Consider the following 21,448-nt stretch of genomic DNA (forward strand, 5'->3'; position numbering starts at 1 on the left):
GTGCATACATTAAAAGCAATAGTATAAAATAATACTGTAAAAACATTGATATGGTTTCTGAGCCATATGATGTTTTAAAATGATTAAAATATATTTACATACACATATACATTTGACTAAACGTACTCAACTGGTGTTTCTAAATACGCCTACCCCGTGTACCTGACCTAAGTCTAATGCGTGGGCGGGAATAGAAAGTTACAGTTTAAGTTAAGTTTGTTTTTGCCAAGTGAATAACTAAAGAATTCTCTGTGAGGGGTTATTCAGTTCTGTACCTGGAATTTAGGATGGATGAGGAATGGTATCTCTTTCTCTGCTCTCGATATTCCAGGCTGCCTGCGAGGGCTACCCGGAAGCGCCGGTGCTGGGTCTCTCGGCTTGAGATAGCAGCGCGTCTCTCAGCGCGTCAGGAAGGCGGGGCTGCTGCCAGCGGGGTCTGCTTCTGCTCTTGGCTTCGGCAAGTATGGCTGCTCCGTCTTGTCACCACGCGTGTGTTTGCATAGGGCAAGGTCGGCAATATTTATACCTTAAAGGTGCCGGGATTGACGTAAGGATGGACATAGGTACGTCAATAAAGATGTCATACGACTTGCTCGTTAGCACATTCTTTACTAAAGTTCTCTGTGAAATCAAAACAATGGCCGCACGGATTATCCAGGTTGTCATAGGTTTGATTTGTTATGAGAACGTCGTATGCCTTATCAGGGGCTGGAGGAATGTCGCTTGTCTAATTAGATCTCAAGCGTTATGACCTAATCAGATAACACGTTCCTGTGCCGTAGTGTGACTGCGTCAGATAACGGTATCTGCATCATGGGGGATTTCTTGCCTCATGGGCTGACTGTTAGTTAACTAGATAGTTAGTTTAACCAGAATAGGGTCAGGAATAGGGGGATCGATTCAGAACCTATAGAAATACACGACACCCACTCCACGCTAACTATGGTCATATCTACTAATCTATGCATAGTATAACATAGTACAACATACTATAGAGTATAGTGTATACCTTACCACCCCAAAATACATAAATGCATTTCGAAATTTTCAAATATACTGAAAAATTGCAGTCATATATATTGTATGCACTTAAGCTATGAATTAAATGCAAAAGTAAACACGCATTTTTATGTATTATTGCTCTTTGGTATATGAGTAGTACACATGAAATGGCTCTTAATATAGCTATACAGAAAGGAAAGTCGAGACCATTTCATCACATAATAAAATATTTGTGAACATACCAGCGGGCAGCTAAAGTCTATATAAAGTATCTAAAAATAGAAATCTTAGTTCTCTAGGAATAGTTTCTTACTTTAAGCAGAAGATCAGTGTCCCGGAAAAAAAAATATATAGAAAAATATTTTAAGGGGCTTGCTGAAAAAAGTTGCTGTCCGTGAACTGGATTGTAATTGTTCATGTGACTTTATTTTTTAAAAGTTGAAGGCCGAATTCAGGGAACGCCGTGTGCGAGTTTACTCAAAAGTCTCTATTTCTGTTCCGGAGAGAACATCATATCATTCAGGCTTTCGAAAAAACTGTCAACAGCTTCATGGGAAAGTTCCACTAAGTCGGAAATAGGTGTAACCATGCATTCAGGCGCATGATTGTCTGCATTGACATTCTGATTTGCATTGCTGACAGAAGGTCGTACCTGTTCGATGCTGCTTTCATCTTGAACTTCACTACCCTTCAATCGCAGTGGTGAAGATTCCAGGAATGCCGTCATCAGGATTGGCAGCCTTTGAGGGCAGCACAAAGCGTGAACCTTGGTAGGAACCAACAGTGTATCTGCATCCACCGGCGCATCCGATTGTAGCGTCAGACAGGTGTCTAACACGCATTCTTCTCCGCATAGCAGACACCTTAGTACAGGTAAAACACACCTTTGCCACATTGGTCGAAATGATAGAAACCAAGTCATGTTTAGGTCTCTAAGCCGGGAGAGTCCCAGGATTTTTGATATCCGGTCCCGGTATCCAATGGCTAGGATCGTATCTTCCATTGTCGCGAGAGTTTGATCTGTGACATGGGTTGCCATAACGAAAAATAAGGACTAGGAATAGGATTCCTGCAATTAGTCCCAGGATCAGGGGAAGTCCGCCAAAAATCGAATGGACGAAATCTGGAAAAATACCCAGTATGGCTTTGAATGGTGTTAATGCCATCGAAAATACTGTCTTAAATACCTTTGAGACCCCAGTGGTATCAGAAATATTTAAGATTTCGCTCAGGATTTCCGCGAAATGTACGGGGGAATTGGTTGATAATAATGTATGTATCTCTGCAGTCGTCCTTGCGACTTGTAGATCATACGTTTCTTTTGATGACGTGAGCCTTGTAGGCGTCTGAAGAAGCACTGTTTTCATTCTGCTTAAAGTGTCTATTCGAATAGAAGTAATTTTCAAACTGGGCCATGCCCTCGCCTCCCTGTCTGGAAAGGAGCTGGGGAACAAAGCACGTCCACAGCACTTGACCTTCGCCGTCGTAGTGACGAGATAAGGAGTCCCGGGCATAAGACTACAACATCTGCGGTCTACAATAAGAATGTAACTCCCATTATAGAGTCTTTGAAAGAATGGTTCTATTTCAGTTGCAGGTGCGCCTTGCTGGTGACATGAAAGGTTGTATGAATTCCCTTCACAGGCTCCGTGCAAACTAATACCGTTACACAGAAGTGTGCCGCTTAGTGACATAGCACAATTGTTGCCACTAAGAAACACTTTCTGTCCTTTATTACTGACACATGCATGTGAATAGGGCAGGTTCCAAGTTGTTTTAAGGTACCCCTTTCCCAATTTCTCGTACATGCCAGCCTGTATATATTTTTGGCAGTATTGAAACCTGAAGGTTGAGATTGGAATATTTATGATTCCGTGGATTATCCATTCACTGACAGGTCGTTCTGACATTGTCAACGGTAATCTTTCTAGTTTTTCAATGCTCAAGATTGTATAATCAGCACCCTTCTGCGCCATACCGATTTGTCTATCAGTAAGGTTAAAGATTTGGAATAGTGACGTTGTGTTGATTAAACGCCAAGGCACATAGCCTGAACGCAGATTTTGTAACGTCCAGCCAAGCTGTACAATAGAACGCAATTGTGACTGACCATGTTGTAATAACAGTAAGTCTTGCGATAATATATCGATTGCTGAAGACACAATGCTGTCCAATGAAAATATTCTGGAGGACAGAGTCATTAACCCATTGTCCACTACAGAAAGTGATTTTTCCAAATTAATACGGTCAATTTCCCGTATTCTTTCTGCTGTTTCAATTTGAGTAACCTTCCAGGCCTCATTGTATGCTGCATATACAGAGGCTGCTATGAAACGCTTTTGACGCTGTTTGCGTGGTCCCAGTATGAAATCACGCAAGTCAGCACCATCAGTAAGTAAAGTTAGGTGTTGCTTAATTTCAGGCAGTGTGGAAGTTTGTAGCCATTGAAGGCATAATTTGCCCACACTGTAGGTTGTTATTATCCCTGGGTGATGTCTTTGGGGATATCTAGGGTCTGGCCTGGTCATTTTGAAACCCTGTGTTTTATTCAGGAATCTATCTTGACAGTGATTTGTATCTGTGGGCCAGATCAACCATTGTTTCCAATCAGGATGTGTTCTGTTTTGGTTAAGTATATGGTTTATGTCTATTTCTTCATCTGTTTCAGAGCTATTGCTAAACATTGTTGGCTTTGGAATAGACGGGTTATTTAGATCTTTGATTTTGGCTAAGCCAAGACAGGTGGTTTGTTGAACAGTGTCATTTAAAAATATCATTTGTTCTGGGATCATGCAGGCTCTAAACAAAGCTTCTAAACCCTGTACTTGCCATTCTTTTGTACCCCAAACACTTTTCAAATCAACATTTTTGTCCCAATAATCAAATCCAAAAGTATTCATCTTTTCAAAGAATATGTCTGAATATATCAATTTTGTGTTGGTTATCATGGTTTTCATCCCTGTCTTGTTTGACAATTTATAATAAAATGTTTCAGCATTACTAGTGTTAAAACCTTGAAAGTATGAATATTTGTCATAAACGGTTCTAGAGCTCCCTTTTGGAGGTGTAGCACAATGTTCCCATTGATTATAATTTAAAACATTTCTTGGTTGTGCAGATTTATGCAAAAAACTGTTACCATAATGGTTATAGCAATACATACTATCATAATTTGTAGAACCTTGCAAATAATCATGTTTTGTAAATTTAGCAGACATTACTAAGTCAGATATCATATTGTTTATACTTTCAAAGTCCCAATCATCAGCAAATGAGTTTGGTTTTGCAAAGTCACTCAAGGAGATCTTGATTTGGTGTGGATATTTCAGGATCTCGACCGGACCATAAATTTCATAGTCAGTGTTGTCCCAGGCTACCCCACCAGGTATTGGAATTGCTGTGAAGTTGGCTGAAGAAAGTTCTGAAGAAAGTTCTCTTTTCTCGACGTGTGAAGATGTGTGTGGTTTGAGGACCAAGTTGATGTTCTGACTTGCTGTGTCCATTTTAGCATATTTTCCCTCAATGAAGCGTCCCAAAGTAAATACCATGATGAGCCAAAGTATGAGGATAAATGCACCAAAACCCACCCAAAATTCAATCCATGGGGAAACCAGATATGTTTCTTTCAGTTGTTTCAAAAGTTCCTTAGCTTTGTCTTTAACCCCTTCAGTGCTAATGACAAGGGTAACTCGTCATGGAGTTTCCATTGATTTCAATGGAAAGTCAATGGGAAGAGGTGGATGTACCTTAGCATCCAAGTGGTTAAAGGATTTTGATGATGGCTGTGTCTTTTGTTCGCTGAAACCTTCAGAGGAATCATCGAAGTTGATGAAGTAACCAGATGCAGTTCTGTCAATTGTTCCAATTGGTTCAGGATTTTTGTTTCTTGCATTTTCACTTGGAACTTCATTGTAGATTGGTGTGTCTCTGCTAAATGTTTTTATTTGGGTTTTCAGAGGTCTTAGTTCTATTGCATTGTTGCATAGTCCTTGTTGTTCTTTTGTAGGCGTTTCGAATGTGATGAGCCTCTTTGATAGGACCTCTGTACTGGTAGCAAACCTTGGTGTTCTGCTACTTATTGGGAGTCCACTTGGCCTACCGTTTGTTATCGGCCACATGTTGTGGTTTTACCAGGTCGATGGATACAACTCGGTTCTCCTTTTTTCCAGCAAGTGGCGGTAGTACAACTGATCTTGTCCCGTTGACAGACAAGACAGGAACTGCTTTTCTGTAAGAAGGCCCAAATTCCTTCTTTACCGCGATCTTCTCCCTGACTAGATCCCCGACTTTTGGAATCCAGACAGGTCTTGCTGGGACAGGTGGTGATTCTTCAGTGGTTGTTGGCTGTTGTTTCAACTGTATGTTGCTCAGGTCTTTTCTTGTTTTGTTTAAGTCCTGCAAAATAGCCAAACGGTCTTTGACATCAAAGGTTTTTTCTATTACCACTGAAGTCTGACTATCAAGGTCAGAGATCAACATCCTAGTTCCGAATAATAATTCGTACGGACTGAATCCCTTCAGAGAATTTCTTGGCAAGTTATTTAGACTACGTTGGACACTTATTAGATGTTTGACCCACCCAGCTCCCGAACCTAATACCTTTGCTGTTATAGATTGCTTTATGTCACGGTTTTTTCTTTCAACAATTCCGTTCCCCTCAGGGTGAAATGGACAAGAGTACCGCAATTGCACGCCCATGCTGACCATGGCCTCCTTATAAGCCCGAGAGCTAAAAGCAGGACCATTGTCCGAATGCAGAATGCCAATTGCGTATGTGCCGATAAAGACCCGCAAATCTTTTATAACAGTTCTGGCGTCAGCCGTTCGCTGGGGCCACATCCATATGAATCTCGTGCATGAGTCCACTGCGACCAAGATATATTTATAGTTACCGTCCCTTTGTAAGGGACCGCAGTGGTCTAGATAAACACAGGCTAATGGTTTATCTGAGATTAGAAGGGGCGTCTGTGCTGGACGTCTCACAGTTGATACTTTCATTTTTTGACATATTTCACATGCTAGAACATAGTTCCTTGTTTGTCTTCTCATTTGTGGCCACCAGTATCTCTGTTTTAATAATGATACTGTGGCTGAGACGCCAGCATGGGTAGAAGCAAGCCCTACGTGTGCCGCTATTATTAGTCCTAATCTGTGTTCCATGTTTGGAATTGCCCTATCCCCCACTCCAGGGATTTGAGCAAAAGGAACATTGTTTCCATCGGTTATGTATGAGTATTTTACTGGAAAGCCTTTAGGGAGTGGTTCTATCGAATCCTTTTCTGAAGCGCTGACAGCTTGTAATATTTCGCTGTCTATTTTTGTTTTTGACCGGGTGACGGCAGCTACGGAAGCCGTTTGCACAGCTGCTTTCGCGGCCTCATCAGCCAATGAATTCCCTGCAACGTGAACGCCATCACGTTGATGACTCAGTGTATGTATCACGTGAGTCTTTGGTAGTTCTTTTTGTAAAAGAGCTACTTGTTCCCAGAGCATTTTATGCTTTATTGTGCCACCTTTCGCATCCTTGAAACCGTTCTGAAGCCAGATCTGCAAGTATTCATTATAAGACTGAACGCAATAATACGAATCGCACACTATAAGTGTGGGGAATTCTCGATCGGTATTTTCAAGCGCCATCTTGAATGCTAGTAGTTCAGCTCGCTGAGCTGTGCAATCTCCTAGAGATTGTGTTTTAGTGAGGGTTGGTTTAAATTTCCCTTCGTGCCAACGACCTTTAACAATCGCGCACGCAGCACTGTAAGCTTGTTTACCCCCTACTGCGGGTTGTGCTGATCCGTCTGTATATATTATACAGCCGTATTGGTCTAGAGGCAGAATTTCGGTTGGCAGAGGACATTCAAATTCATATTGTAGAAATTCTTGTGTTTTCAAGTAAGGATCAAATTCGTACACCACATCTGTTGCAGCAAGAGAGTTAGCCCATTGTATCCATCTCGGATGTAGTGCTTTAGCATTTGGAATGCTCGCTTTTGTTACAGCCTCTAGGGCTGGTATCGGTGTCACGATTATTATTCGTTTACCTTGTGCCAGGGCTCGTTCTTTTGCTATAGCTGTCTGTGTTGCTGTAAGAATTTTTTCCGTTGGGCTAAATTTCATTTCAGCCTTAGTGTACAAGTGTGATTTGAATGCAATTGGTACTTTTTCTCCCTCATTAGAGGTCAGGTATGTGAATCCGCATCTCCCTGGGATGACTCGGATCACAAGGTTGCGTGTATTATCACGGGTTTCTAATTTTGTTTTAATTAGCATGTCTGTTTGTAAGGATCTCAAAATTTCTGTGTGTGTTTGAGTCCAACTGGATCTTTTAAAGTCTGGTTTAATTAGATCGTAAAGGGGTTTCACCCTTTCTGCGTAATTTGCAATGTATGTTCTTCCGAAATTTAGGAAGCCTAAAATTGACTGTAGGTTTTTTAGTGTTTTAGGAGCTTGGATTACGGCACATTTCTCTAGGAAATTGTCTGCCAGGCTTTTACCTTCACTTGATAGCTCATATCCTAAGAATAGGACCGTCAGATGGGCAATTCTGGACTTTTTGAAGTTGAATTTGTAACCCTCTGCAGCGAACCCAAGTATTATGGTGTTCACCCTTTTCAAGTGAGTCTCCAAGTCATCATCTGTTAAGTAAATGTCATCGACATAAGATAATGCTTCATCATCATATAGTTGTAGTAATTCTGTTACTCTCGCTGAGAATACCCCTGGGCTGTTCTTGTACCCCTGGGCTAACCGACAGAATTGTTTTTGAGTGCCATTTACTGAGAATGCAGTTAAAGATCTGCTCTCTGGTGCTATGTTTTGACAAAAGAATCCATTGGAGATGTCCAAGGTTGTTTTGTATTTTTTGCGCACTATGTTATTCATTAGTGCAGCACTGTGTGAGTTTTGCACTGCAAAGGTTTTGCAACATGTGTTAAGGTGTCGGTAATCCAAAACTAGACGGTATGAATTGTCTGGTTTGGAGACCGGAAACAAAGGATTGTTCATTTGTGAGGTGCAAGTTTCAATCACCCCCTGGTATTCTAGCTGGTCTAGTATTTCATTTACCTGTTTTTTAGCTTCTTGCTTAATTGGGTACTGCCTTTGTGCAGTTGGTTGTGATTTTAACTGGATTTTGTGAGGAGGAGAATCCTCATCCCATCCTACATGATTTTTATATAAAGCAGGTGCTAAGGCCACTGCCCACTTTCTAGCAAGTGTGTATTTTTTATGAATCGGTATTTGATTCGAGAAGGCAGGCATAATTACTTCTTCGCCATGAGGGCACTCCCTGACAAACTCTGGTGGCCAGTCTTTTTCAGCTAGAAGGATGTCATAGCCCTTGGATAGGTTATCCCAAAATAGTCCCCTTATTTTCCTAGTCTTATCTCCCTCTATACGTAATGTTATCTCGTATATCTTGTGGGGCTTGCTAACTCTGGTATCTGCAGTTTCCACTTGAAGGTATTCATTCGTGTCCACTGTCTCCAGATGATTCATAAGGACTTTGCGAGCTATGCTCACCTCTGCTGCGCTGTCTAGCATTGTCTGAGCCCACTCTCCGTTTTTCAGTTGTGTCCTCAGTATTCTCGGCATTGTTAACTACCTTGATACTGGCTACCTTCTTTTTTGGAAATTGTAATTTCTTTTTCAGTTGAGCAGGTTCCTTGTCTTTGGACTTGGCGTGCTCTTCTGATCGTCCTCTTCTTTCCGATTTCTGCGAGGAATTCTGAAAAGATTGAGAGGGACGTGTATCAATGTCTTGATATCTATCAGGTTTTTTAATATTATCCCTATTTCTAAGGTTATATCTATTCCCAGAGGGGTCACTCTGGGGAGACCTTTGTCTCGGGTTTGGAGATTTCTCTCTTCGCCTAGGCGACCTTCCTCTGGACTGGAATTTCTTTTCTTTAGGATTGGATTGTTTGTTTCCATCCCAGTTCTTTTTTGGTGAATTATTATTATTGTTAAAAAACATTTTTTCTGGACTTGTAGTCAGTTGCGGTTTTACTGGTATTCCACCTAGACTATCTCTGCCTAGTTCTTCATAGGATTTTTCTATGATTCTGGCAATTTCAGCTGGTTGGTCTGCTATATCTGTCTCTTTTAACCTCTGGCGGATCGCCACGTTCGCTGCTTCACCTTTTATGTTGGCTAGTAATATAGCCGAGACCTGCTTGAAGTCTTTCAGTAATTTCATACCAAGAGTTAAAGCAGGTTCTGGACCGTATTCATCTTGAATTTGTTTAAGCACATCTGGTATTACCGAAATGGATGGAACACCGTGCGTTTTTGTGTAGATGGAAGCAAAGACTGTACCCCAAGTGTCACAGTCCTCAATGTGTGGTGCGATTCCCATTGGGAGACATATAGTCAGAATCCTGTGTTTTTCCAGCGGGGTGGTGTCAGGAAACACCGCCTCTATTTGGGTAATTTTCTGTGCCAACCAGAATGGTATTTGTTCCCGTTTAGCTGGAACCTTACCTAGGCAGGATTGGATGTTCTGTGGTGTAATTTTATTTGTGCTCCCCTGGTGTGGGGTCAGCTGTGGTAGTTTAATCGCTGGCTGAATTGTTGAAGTCCGCATTACATACTGAACTAATTGTCTATGAATTTTTAGTAATTGTTTCAGCTGTGTTAATAATTCAGCTGCAGGCATCCTATCGATGTCTGGATGTGGTGTGTATCCGGCTAGGACCGGCCACGTTGCTCCTGGTCTTCCTAAAGGACCGAGCCTTGTAATGTGATTATGTATTAGGGCGCCATCAAATAAGAGCAAATGCTCTTGGAATTTGAGTGGTACTTCCACCTCCTCGAAAGGAGTGTATGTTTCAGGAGGTTCCTCTACTTTGTAATAGTGGAAGTACTTTGTTACAGCATTAGCTGCTGGAAAATGTATCCATGTATAGTATACCTCTGTCTGCCGATATTCGTGTGCCTCAATTACGAATATGACTGTGCCACCTCTAGGTGTCAGTCCATTTTCTATAAGTTTTAAGGTTATAGATCTCCTTTTGGCGACCTGGATGAGTATTATATCCGGGTCTGCTGTTTGCATGGTAGCATCAGCATCTGCTATTTCAGTAGCTAATCTAATTGCCTCTCTTTCATCATCACTCTCTGCCATTTTACAGACAGGATGGTATTATGTTTGTTTGCAGATCAGGTTTCTTATGGAAACAGAGATTAGATGCACAATATTCTGGAACTGTTTTATCCTTCAACGTTGACTTGACCAAAAACCATACATAGGAGTTCCCTCCTGCGAGGTTTTGGAGGATATAACCTTTCACCCACTCCAGACGTCTTTGGAGTATTTGGGAAAAGGGGTCTGAGTGAGAAAGCACGACTGAGTTACTCTAAATGTCTTACGTTAGTTTTATCGCCCTTTCCAAACGCGTTGGGCGCCATGTAGTGTAGCTCCTATTTTCCCAATAGGCTCTGCGCATTGGAATAGTACCTACAGCAGTAAAGGCCTAGACCAGACGTTAACTAGGTCTACTACTGTCGATACTAGACTTAATTTTTGGGTTTGCCAGCTAAGCTCAGAGTTCGCTAGAAACTTTCTCGAATGTTCAAGGAAGGATTAACTCCCCTGATTAGACAAGAAGGGATTTAGTTTCTGACAACCATAGAACATGACAACTTTGCTCTCCCCTAATCAAGAGTCAATCTCAAGAGTCGTGTGAGCACAAGGCAATTATTTTACTCAGTCAGTACGTGCATTCTTAGTCTCATCAGAATGTAGAGAAAAGGAAGAGACGGGCGTGTTCAATAAAAAGGTGTTATTTATTGATCAGTCTCTTTTCTCGTACAAGAGAAATGGATCGATATTATTGCAATACTTATAGTTAAGTAAAGTGCATACATTAAAAGCAATAGTATAAAATAATACTGTAAAAACATTGATATGGTTTCTGAGCCATATGATGTTTTGAAATGATTAAAATATATTTACATACACATATACATTTGACTAAACGTACTCAACTGGTGTTTCTAAATACGCCTACCCCGTGTACCTGACCTAAGTCTAATGCGTGGGCGGGAATAGAAAGTTACAGTTTAAGTTAAGTTTGTTTTTGCCAAGTGAATAACTAAAGAATTCTCTGTGAGGGGTTATTCAGTTCTGTACCTGGAATTTAGGATGGATGAGGAATGGTATCTCTTTCTCTGCTCTCGATATTCCAGGCTGCCTGCGAGGGCTACCCGGAAGCGCCGGTGCTGGGTCTCTCGGCTTGAGATAGCAGCGCGTCTCTCAGCGCGTCAGGAAGGCGGGGCTGCTGCCAGCGGGGTCTGCTTCTGCTCTCGGCTTCGGCAAGTATGGCTGCTCCGTCTTGTCACCACGCGTGTGTTTGCATAGGGCAAGGTCGGCAATATTTATACCTTAAAGGTGCCGGGATTGACGTAAGGATGGACATAGGTACGTCAATAAAGATGTCATACGACTTGCTCGTTAGCACATTCTTTACTAAAGTTCTCTGTGAAATCAAAACAATGGCCGCACGGATTATCCAGGTTGTCATAGGTTTGATTTGTTATGAGAACGTCGTATGCCTTATCAGGGGCTGGAGGAATGTCGCTTGTCTAATTAGATCTCAAGCGTTATGACCTAATCAGATAACACGTTCCTGTGCCGTAGTGTGACTGCGTCAGATAACGGTATCTGCATCATGGGGGATTTCTTGCCTCATGGGCTGACTGTTAGTTAACTAGATAGTTAGTTTAACCAGAATAGGGTCAGGAATAGGGGGATCGATTCAGAACCTATAGAAATACACGACACTTGTAATCACTTAAATCACTGCCCTTCCCCAAACAATGTCCACCACCTGTTGGCACAGCTCTGAGAAACAGTTGCTGAACAGGCTCTCCCTTGCAAACAAATTGTACAGCCCCTTGTAATCACTTACATTAAAAGGGTCACCCCCCTTCCCTACAGTACTGTTTCTCCCTGCTTTCTCTCATGTGGGACAACTTCCAATCATTCTCTCGGACCCGAGGGCTCATTGTGTTTTTGATTGTCCCTAATTTCTGCCTGTACTTCTCTTGGGCAAGCCCATGATTCCTGGTGTGAGTATCTTTAATGAGGGGAATAACTCATCCTGTCCCCTTTCCCTAGGGCTTACAAGGCATCCCTCCCTTCATTGGGAATATGCCTCTAGACACTGCCCCCCCCCCAATTCTCCTCAGGAACCCTGGGCATTTTAGGCCAATCTTCTAGGTCTCAAACCATTTTTCTATGTTGCCCACCACAAAAATGTTAGGCGCCAAAACCTTTTGAATGTGCACTCTCTTGTCTCCATTGGCCACTGGAATATTGCTGCCACCAACTGGGGAGAGGATGTAGCCTTACTGCCAGAGCGGTCGACCTCGAAGCTGGGGAACCGGGTTCGAGTCTAGGCAATGACACTCATCATCAAGTGTTTCTGGGCAAATCACTCAATCTCCCCGTGCCTGACAAAAATGTGTACATCTGTAACAAAACTGGTGTTCATGTAAAGCGCCATGATACCTGATGTCTCGGGTCTAGTTCGGGCTACATAAAACTCTAAAAAAAAATGTAAACCAATTGTTGCTGGACTTGGTTTGCTTGGCTCGTATGTCCAGCTCCCACAGAGTCCTCTCCTGAGCCAGTCTGCTTTCCTCCATAGCCAACCTCTTTGTCTCCAGGGCCATCTTTTTTCCTCCAGAGCCAGCTTCTCTTACATTTGCTATTTGACTAGCTGGTACCTGACCTCCCTTTCAACCTTCCTGTTGCCAATCCTTTAGGAGACAGGCTGTGGGAGGATACACTGCTCCTTGCTTCATCAGGGAACTCCTCTCCTATAGGCAATTTGTCCTCCTTTTAAAGGCGCTGCGACTTGGGACCCATAGCTAGGTCCTCCTACTCCTCATCTAAATCTAGTCCATCCTCCTCAGAGTTGTCATCCTTTTGCTCCCTGGGTGTGGCCGGCATCCTCTTGACCTCCTTATAGGCACAGAGGGCTGTCTGGAGGGCCAGCTTTGGGGCTCTCTTTCATGCATTCAGCCCCTTCTCCTTGCAGAGCCTCTGCAGCTCAGTCCTAGTGAGATCATCAATGTTGAGCAGCTACAATTGTAGCCAAAAAGAACGAGGTGGGGGGAAACCTATGTTTAGAAAAGGGAGAAAAATAGACAGTCAAAGATCAAGGAGAATTTCAAAAGAGGTCAACCCTGGTTTCAAATGACTTACCTGGGATTTTAGAGTTACCCTAACCACTGTATGGCACTACACAAAACACGCGTACTGTATCCCACCAGTGCCACCAATGTAAGAAATTGGGGTAATTGTTGAGGATTGTGTCAGCCCATCCCAACCAACAGCCACGATAGCCCTCAGGGTGAGCCACTAAATCAATCTGTGCCTACCCCTCTTGTCCCAAATGCAGTTGGGCTTAACCTAAAAGGAATGTATAAAGTACATATGCAGCACGCAAACAGCAATAACATGAAAACACAGCACCAGGAGAGGTGGGTCTCACAGTAGTGAGACACAAATGAATACATTTTCCACTTCCAAGACATGTGAAAGTACATGCCTAACTTTATAATTACAAAATACACTGCCCTATGGGATGCTTAGGACCTACCTCGGGGTGACTTATATGCATTAAAAACGGAATATAAGGCATTGCAAAGGGGTTATTTTGCTAAGTCGAATTGGCAGTTTAAAATTGCTGGCAGGCTGCAAAGGCAGACCTGAACATGTTTTAAAGGGCTACTTAAGAGGGTGGCGCAATAAGTGCTGTAGGCCCATTAGTAGCATTTCATTTACCCGCCTTAGGTATATGGCACACCACTATGCTAGGGACTTATAAATAAATTGAATAAGGCAATTAGGTGTAAGCCAATGTTTTGGGACACTGGCACATTAGTACTGGTTAGCAGTGGTAAAGTGCCCATAGCCCTAAGGTTAATAAAAACGAATTAAGAAAAATAGGACTGGTGAAGGCAAAAGGTTTGAGGGTGACCCTGCAGAGAGGGCCAAGTCCAACAATGAAGCATTCGCAAAGGTAATAAGTTTTGCACTGGAGTGTAGACCTTGGCTTTGACAATGTTTTGTTTTTTACCCAGATGGTAGCTGCGTATATACAAAAATGGCGGCCATCCTGGAATTACTTTTCTTAAAAATATATATATATATTTACAAGATGCCTGCACCTTATGCGAACACATATGCTCATGAGCACACAGGGGCATTAAGCCTGGGTTGACTTCAATACCATTCAAAGATGTCCACCAGCCAGTACAGCAAAGGCAGCGGATGGAAAAAAACGTGTGCGGAGGAAGTAATTTTTTTAAGACACCAAAAGGAAGCTAGAAAGAATGGGGGGAGCAGAGAAACACACAGAGAGTAAGAGAAATGAGTTACTTATGTGTTGCAATGCCAGGGGGCAATAGCAGAGGAAGGGTACATTTCATTTAATCAGTACATAGCGAGACCAAAATGTACCTTGGGTGGGACAAACTCACAAATAGGGAGGAAAGCCATCAAATCAGGAGCAGGGAACGTTCATAGATAGGGAAGCCATTGAATCATGAGCAAATGGAGAGAAAAAAGCCCACTCTAAGGGCATCACTTTTTGTGATGTTCCATGGCACAGGAGCCTGCTCCATATTTATGAGGCAGTATTAAGCCTCGTTCTTTGGCTTAATGCTGCCTCGTAAATATTGTTCCCTTTAACACATGGGTGTTGCTGGCGGCGTTCCCAGCAACATCCATGGCGTTTTGGCACTGCCCCAGATTTACGAGACATCGTAACTCTGAGGCAGCGCCAAAAACCTACGCCTCCCCAGGGGAGGTGAAGTGCGGCACAACAAAGAAAAATATCTTTATTTCTCCTTGTTTTTCCTTTTTCTATGTGTGCTGCATTCTGCAGCAAACATAGAAAGCGGAAAAAGCCTGATGTGATTATTTTTGTGCAGGAAGGTTTCCCTTCCTGCACAAAAATAATCACCCCCGAAACGCAGGCACCTTTGCACCATGGTGCAAAGGTGCCTGCGTTGGCGCACGACAACCCATTGTGCACTCCGGCGCAACGGAAAAGGACAGGAATGTGCTGTATCTGATAGATACAGTGCATCCTGCCCTTTTCTTTTGCTGTAGGGCAGGGCAACAGGAAGGCCTGCGGTGCTTCCCTACGGCAAAACCTACTGTATGAGGCCATCAGTCTGTACTGGATAAAATAGGCCTGTTGCCAACACACAACTAAATGCTGTTGAGACCTAAAAATGTGTACTACAGAAAAACACCATTTCTCCCAAGTCGCCATGTTTTTGCAATGTGGATATCTTCCATCATACACTGAACTAACAGTGCATATAAATAGGGTAAGTCGCTAACTGTGACTCATAAGGGTGGTGGCCCGCACCACGTTTGTGATTGCATTTATTTTTAAATGTAGCCCAATATCCTTCAAGGAAACCTGGCTACGTTTAAAAAGGAAAATTGAATATTTAAAAATATGGACCACTATCTCCTTTTAACAAAACTTTGTTTTACATTGACATATGGGAAGGGGTCAACATTCCAAAATCAAGAAAACACAGGAAGTACCTCTGGTTTGTAGGAGAGCATTTTTTTCTGAAATGTGCCCCTATTTCAAAGGCTTGGCAGTAATACCACCTCACCATCGATAACATATACCTTACTTAGTAGATTGGTCAGTAAAGGAGAACAGCACACAGAAGGTAGAGCAGGACTTTCAGATGACAAAGTTGCTATTACTCAGTCATGGTCTACAAATACATTTTCAGAAGTCGATTATATTCCCTCTTCAGATTCGATCTTATTTGGGAGCAATGCTAGACACAGTAAAGGCGCTGTTTCCTGTGGAGGTAAGTGTCATCAATGCGGGAACATATAATCTCCTCCCTTCTAGGATCAATGGCATTTCCACTGTCCTGAATGCGAGACCGCACAAGAGACCCTACCAGCAGTTTATGGAAGATCTGTGGGAATGTCCTTTTATGATAGCGCTGGCTATATGTGCTCCAGCCCTATCTGTATTACAGAAGTGGCCGCACAAGCGTCTGCGGCCCCTTCTGTAATACCAAATTGCCCCGGAGATGCACAAAGTGGGCTCACATGCCCATTGCACCCCCCGGGGCGCTCTCTGTAATCCAGCCCCCAGAATCCTAAACCTTCAGTCGGATATCCTGAGCCTATTTACAATGAAAATCACAAATTAGCACTGGACATCAACATATTCTATGAAATTTCTTATTTTGAGGCTCTACCAAGATAGATCTCTTAGCAACATCTTAACAATAACAGTCAGTCAAAGGAGCTTTATTCAACATTTGTCATAAAAGCACGAACATACATACAATGAAATAGTTTAAAAGACTAAAAATTGTATTGAAAAAAGGAGATTTGACATTATAATATGACACAATTCATGATAATATTAAAAATGAGCAAGATTAAAATCATCATAAAAACGTATCCTAAAATCATATTCGCCCTCAATGCCCATGACCACCCAAGAAATTTTGCTATTGCAACATACACAATCGGATCAGTGCTGGAACAAAGTATTCTCAATGCAGATGCACAGCACCTTAACAATAACAATTGCTCAGACTATTGGATCGTTGGACAATGCCCTTTTGATGAACTGGTCAAGAATATTACATTCCACTTTTCTTCCCATTCCATTGATACCCGCGTACTGAAACTCCAGAAATTGTCAAGCAGCAATGATAATGATTACTCTGAACTGCTCTGAACTGCCAAGACAGTGGTGGAATTCAAATCTATTGTAAGTATCTGTCAAGCTACACAAGAGGTTGCCATGCAAATTAAACCTGTTGACCAGATCTCATTACCAGCTTTACCAGCCGAATCTGACATCCTTGAAGTTGGCAATATGGCTGTTGAGCTCAGACAACATACACATCTAAATTTGTTTCCATCGTGGATGAATATTCTTAAACTATCCAAACGTCCTTCGACTAGGACTTGCTTTTCATTCGAACGACAGAGGTTTGTTAATGGTGCCAACTGAGAGGCTGCAATACTATAGCCTGCCTGGAGGATTGCATTCTTCCATTCCGCTTACACCCAGGCCAATCAAAACTGCTGTGCTCTTCGAATACAGGTGATCCTGCTGCAACTACAGCTTACAGAAAACACTCAAATAATGCATTCTTTCTGTGAATTCATGTCTTTCAATTTTTTACCAGTTCTAAACATAGTCTGCCCTCCCATACTGACATCTCTTCCTTGAGAGAATAATTTGTATCAAAATAAATGGGCCCATGCTTTGAACATGACACAGGGTCTCATTGTGTCACCTGTCTTTAAAAATCGCTTTCCTGATATTCATCACCTGTGTCCCTAGGGTTAGGGAAATTCAAGACATTTTGGCAGTGGAACCGTATGCGGTGTTTCATGCAAATGTGGTGCTGTTGAGAAACTCGTTCTTCATTTCTTCCAAAGGTAGTTGTAGAAGTCCACATTAATCAAACCATCACTCTGCCAGTGGTCTTTGTCAGTCCATCCTCGCCAGCTGAGTGCTCCTTATACTCTCCATATCTTAGAAGGCTTCCCTTTTTTATACCTAGATCAAACCAAGTCCTTATGTAAATCAAACCAACCCTTTTGTAACTATGATCACATTTGCCAAGGTCTGGCCACCTCAATGCAATGCATCCCTCATTGGATTGTAGGCTGCATATTCCTTTACTGGCAAATAAACCCCTACCAGGGGATCCAGAGTCCATTCCACTGGAGGGAAAGCAGCCACCACAACCTAGCTGAGGAACATTCTCAAGTTTCAGAAATGTGACACTTTTGCAAGACACCATTGCCTTGATTACGAAACTAAAGCCGGCCGTATTGTTGGTCAAGCTGTTCAGAAAAGTCTTTTTGATTGGCGCTATATTCATGGTTTTTAGATATGTACTCGTTTTGCATGTAGTTATTATGCTCAAGAGGCATGAGGACTATAGAACGGTCTACTTATAGTCCTGATTCTGCATCCTAGTAATCTTCATGGAAGTCATAAACAAACCTCCCTCCTCCCTGGCTTCTTTTCTTGAGTATCCGCAATAAAATCTTGTAATTCATTTGCAGTTTGCACTAATTGCTTCAAAAAGAACCAGCTCTGTGAGGCAACTGCCAGGACAAGTCATCCCGGGTAGTGGAGCTCCGCGTTCAGTAAAGGGGTTGGAGATCTTTTTAAACCTTTAAAGTGAAAGCCCATCAGGCTGCTCTTTTACTCATTGCTAGTCACTTAGACACAGTTTGTGTCATAAATACTGCAGTATAGCTGAGAAAGGGTTCTTTGGTACTTCATAGAGAAAAATCTTGTCTGTGATAGCTTTTCTGAAGGATTCTTCTCAACCTATGAACATACAGGACTCTTCTCCCTTTCTATTCATATATTGATTCAACATGTCCCTGGGTCCCCTCACGCACCATGAAATTATTCTGACAATTATGACGTCAATGAAGATTCCCACGGTGCAGACCCAGGGCTACAAGTAACCGTTTCCTTTGAGTGTGGGGACAATAATATAATATGAGAACTAGTGCTACGGATAAGCAACATTTCCCTTTAATATATTTTTATTTCAGATAGTATATCAACTGGTAGCCTTTTTGCACAGCCTCCTTGACAGTTTGAGTTTATAGATTCTTCATGTGCAGTCAAGTGGTCCTGGGATTTGAATGTGTCCCCTTTACTATTGTTTTTCATAATTTTCCCTCCTAAATCTCCAACCTTAATTTGCTCAATAATAAAATGAATTAAAATATAGAAATATTTACAGGCAACAAATATCTAATGTGTTTTGTAGGTCTTTCTCTGTACAGTTCTGAGTCTGAGGAGACACACGGCTAAGAAGTGACAGTGAGGAGCATATGCGCTCATCAGCGGAGCCACCAGATCCACACCTGAAACAAAATCCAGTGATCTTGTGGACATCTTCATATTCCGCATGTCAGTATCTGTCATTGGTGTATTGTAACTATCGGCCACTTGCTTTTTGTATAAGCACATAGAACGGAAAGGAAAATATGTAATGCAATTAATGTAGTGTAGACTTTTACTCAACTTAATAGCTAGACTTAGGATATTTTCTGGGAAAAGCAGTGTGGCATCAAATGGTACACTGAAAGGTTATTTAGTTCACCTTATACTTTGTTTAATTCAACTTTGTCTAGGTCTCCAGTGATTAACTATATTGACCTTTTAGCCTTAGATGTAGCATCTTTAAGTACATTTTTATTATATTTTTATATTCTTCTCACACCGTGAGGAAAAACAGCTTCTCTTTTTTCAGATCTGACTACAGCCGTTGTTGTGTAATGCAGTCATGTGTTAGATGTGTACAGCTGATGCACATACTTGCCCCCAGTGAAACGGTCTCAAACCTATGGAGGCTGCATGTGAGAAAGTTAAACTGGAGGTATCTTATAAAATCACAATTTGTAAATTCTGCAAATACAAAACGTTTTAAAGTTTTATGTCACTTGAAGGTATATTTTTTCAACGTAATAAATGCTTAATTTGTCAAAATGGACATTATTGTTACCTGAAAGATATTAATTTAAAAATGTTAATGTGTTCCTTGGCTCAAAATGCCTCTTTGTAAGACACATACAAATATTTGCTATGAACTGGCGAAATGGAACCAAAATCTACAGTAAGAATCAAATCCAGGACTGTGCTATAACTAGGGCTTGTGGTTCAAGGTATTTATTTTTGTAACATTTTAATCTGTATATATCTATATTTATTTTTGGGCCATATTATTGGTATTTATCCATATTTATTTTGTAATTTGAGAATAAATGGAGTTGTAAAATGGTATATTTCCACATTTATTTAACTGATGAGCATGCACTATTACTTTGAGCAAATTAAGCAGCCACATATAGAAAAACTCTTCACCCACAGGAACGTATCAGCATCATACCACAAATGTGGGTTAACATATGCCTATATTTAGGGAAATCGTAACTTTTTTCATAACTCCTGATGGTGTCTATCTGCTCACCGTTGTCCTGAAATTCATGAAAGACAGCTTTGAGAGACTCTCACAAGAAACCACAATTTTCAGTATTTTTGCGCATTTAAAAATAAATACACACTGGAACATTTTGTTTTCTGACTATATTTATCTGTAAAAATCAGTAAAAATGGAAAACTGGGAGCCTTTGCTATAATACATGTAAGCAGACAAAATAGAAAGCAGCACACACACTCAACATTGTGAAGTGCCACTAAGTGATCTCAAAGTTAACGTAAACGCTCCTCATCATCATCCACAATACGATGTACTTTTCTTTTTGCTTAGGCAGAGGTGTATTCTCTCTCCGGTGAAGTGCTGTTGGCCTCGGTCCCTCATGCCTTGTTATCCATTCTGCCATTTTTTCCCCACATCACTTGCTGTGCTTAACAGGTTTCATGGACAGGGGCTGGCCTAGGCTTCATTTGCTTCTCTGTTGCTTTGTTTGGTATTTTGTCAGTGAACACCCACTGCAGTATCACAAAAAGTGCCCTGAGAGTGAAGCGGGCATGTGCGCACACTTTGTGCACCCCTAGGGCACTTTGGTATTACAGAAGGGGCCGCAGATGATTGTGCAACCCCTTCTGTAATACTGATAGTGCTGGCGCACATGTAGCAACAGTGCTATCATGCGAGGGCGTTCCCTCACTTGCATGGGGGCGTGGCCCTAAGCAAATGAGGGAATTACTGACATGCACACAGAGGGAAACATGTCCTTAGGAGACACACGTATTGTGTAACTGGTTATGACTTTTCTGGCTGGACGCCTTGGTGGCAGACAGATGCAGGCGACACCTACTATGGTGAATCCTCGTTACGTAAGGACCAGCTGAAAGAAGTGATGAGGATATTATGGTATGATTACTTACTAGTAATCCCTTTACTCCAGTGTTTCTTCTACATCCCAGTCCTTAAGTCTCTCCCCCCCAAACTTTCCATCTCTGGGCCTGGCTTGGATCCGAGGCTTTTGAGTTGCTTCTGTGGGCGAGGCAGGAGGATGCTCGGAGTAGGCAGATTTTTATGAGCCATGGAGGGGCAGGGGTGTCATTGTCTTCTTTTATATAAGCAGTTGGGCCCCCATCTCCAGAGTGTGGGTACACCTCATGGTGGAAGGAATGAATCAAGAAATAAGAATCAGAGTAATGAGTCTACATGGTGAGTAATTCAATCTATGTGGTAGTTTTATGGAGAAGGTCTACTTTTCTGGTATTTTTCCCAATGTTGTAACATTGTTTTAATGTTAGTGCTACTACTTTGCATTCTTTAATTCACTTTGTCCTACTGCAACCTCATAATTTGTACCTGAGCTATTACCATGACCCGCATGCAATTATATTGCGTTGAACTCCTACTGTAATGGTTAAGAGTTAGGGTAGATGTAATTTGTAAGGTTTAGGGGCAATTGTTA

The 21,448-nt window shown here is 41.9% G+C and overlaps 1 protein-coding gene across 2 annotated transcripts in view; it reads left to right on the forward strand.

Moving 5' to 3' along the window:
* Window positions 1-19,841, forward strand: part of CIB4 (calcium and integrin binding family member 4) — a 178,444-nt gene extending 158,603 nt beyond the window's left edge. For both annotated transcript variants that reach the window (XM_078649973.1, XM_078649974.1), the window contains one exon: window positions 18,826-19,841. In XM_078649973.1, the coding sequence (XP_078506099.1) occupies window positions 18,826-18,869 (44 nt within the window). In that variant the 3' untranslated portion in view covers window positions 18,870-19,841. The remainder of the gene's footprint in view (window positions 1-18,825) is intronic.
* The last annotated feature ends 1,607 nt before the right edge of the window (window positions 19,842-21,448 follow it).

Source organism: Lissotriton helveticus, chromosome 6 (genome assembly GCF_964261635.1).
Source record: "Lissotriton helveticus chromosome 6, aLisHel1.1, whole genome shotgun sequence".
Taxonomy (NCBI): Eukaryota; Metazoa; Chordata; class Amphibia; order Caudata; family Salamandridae; genus Lissotriton; species Lissotriton helveticus.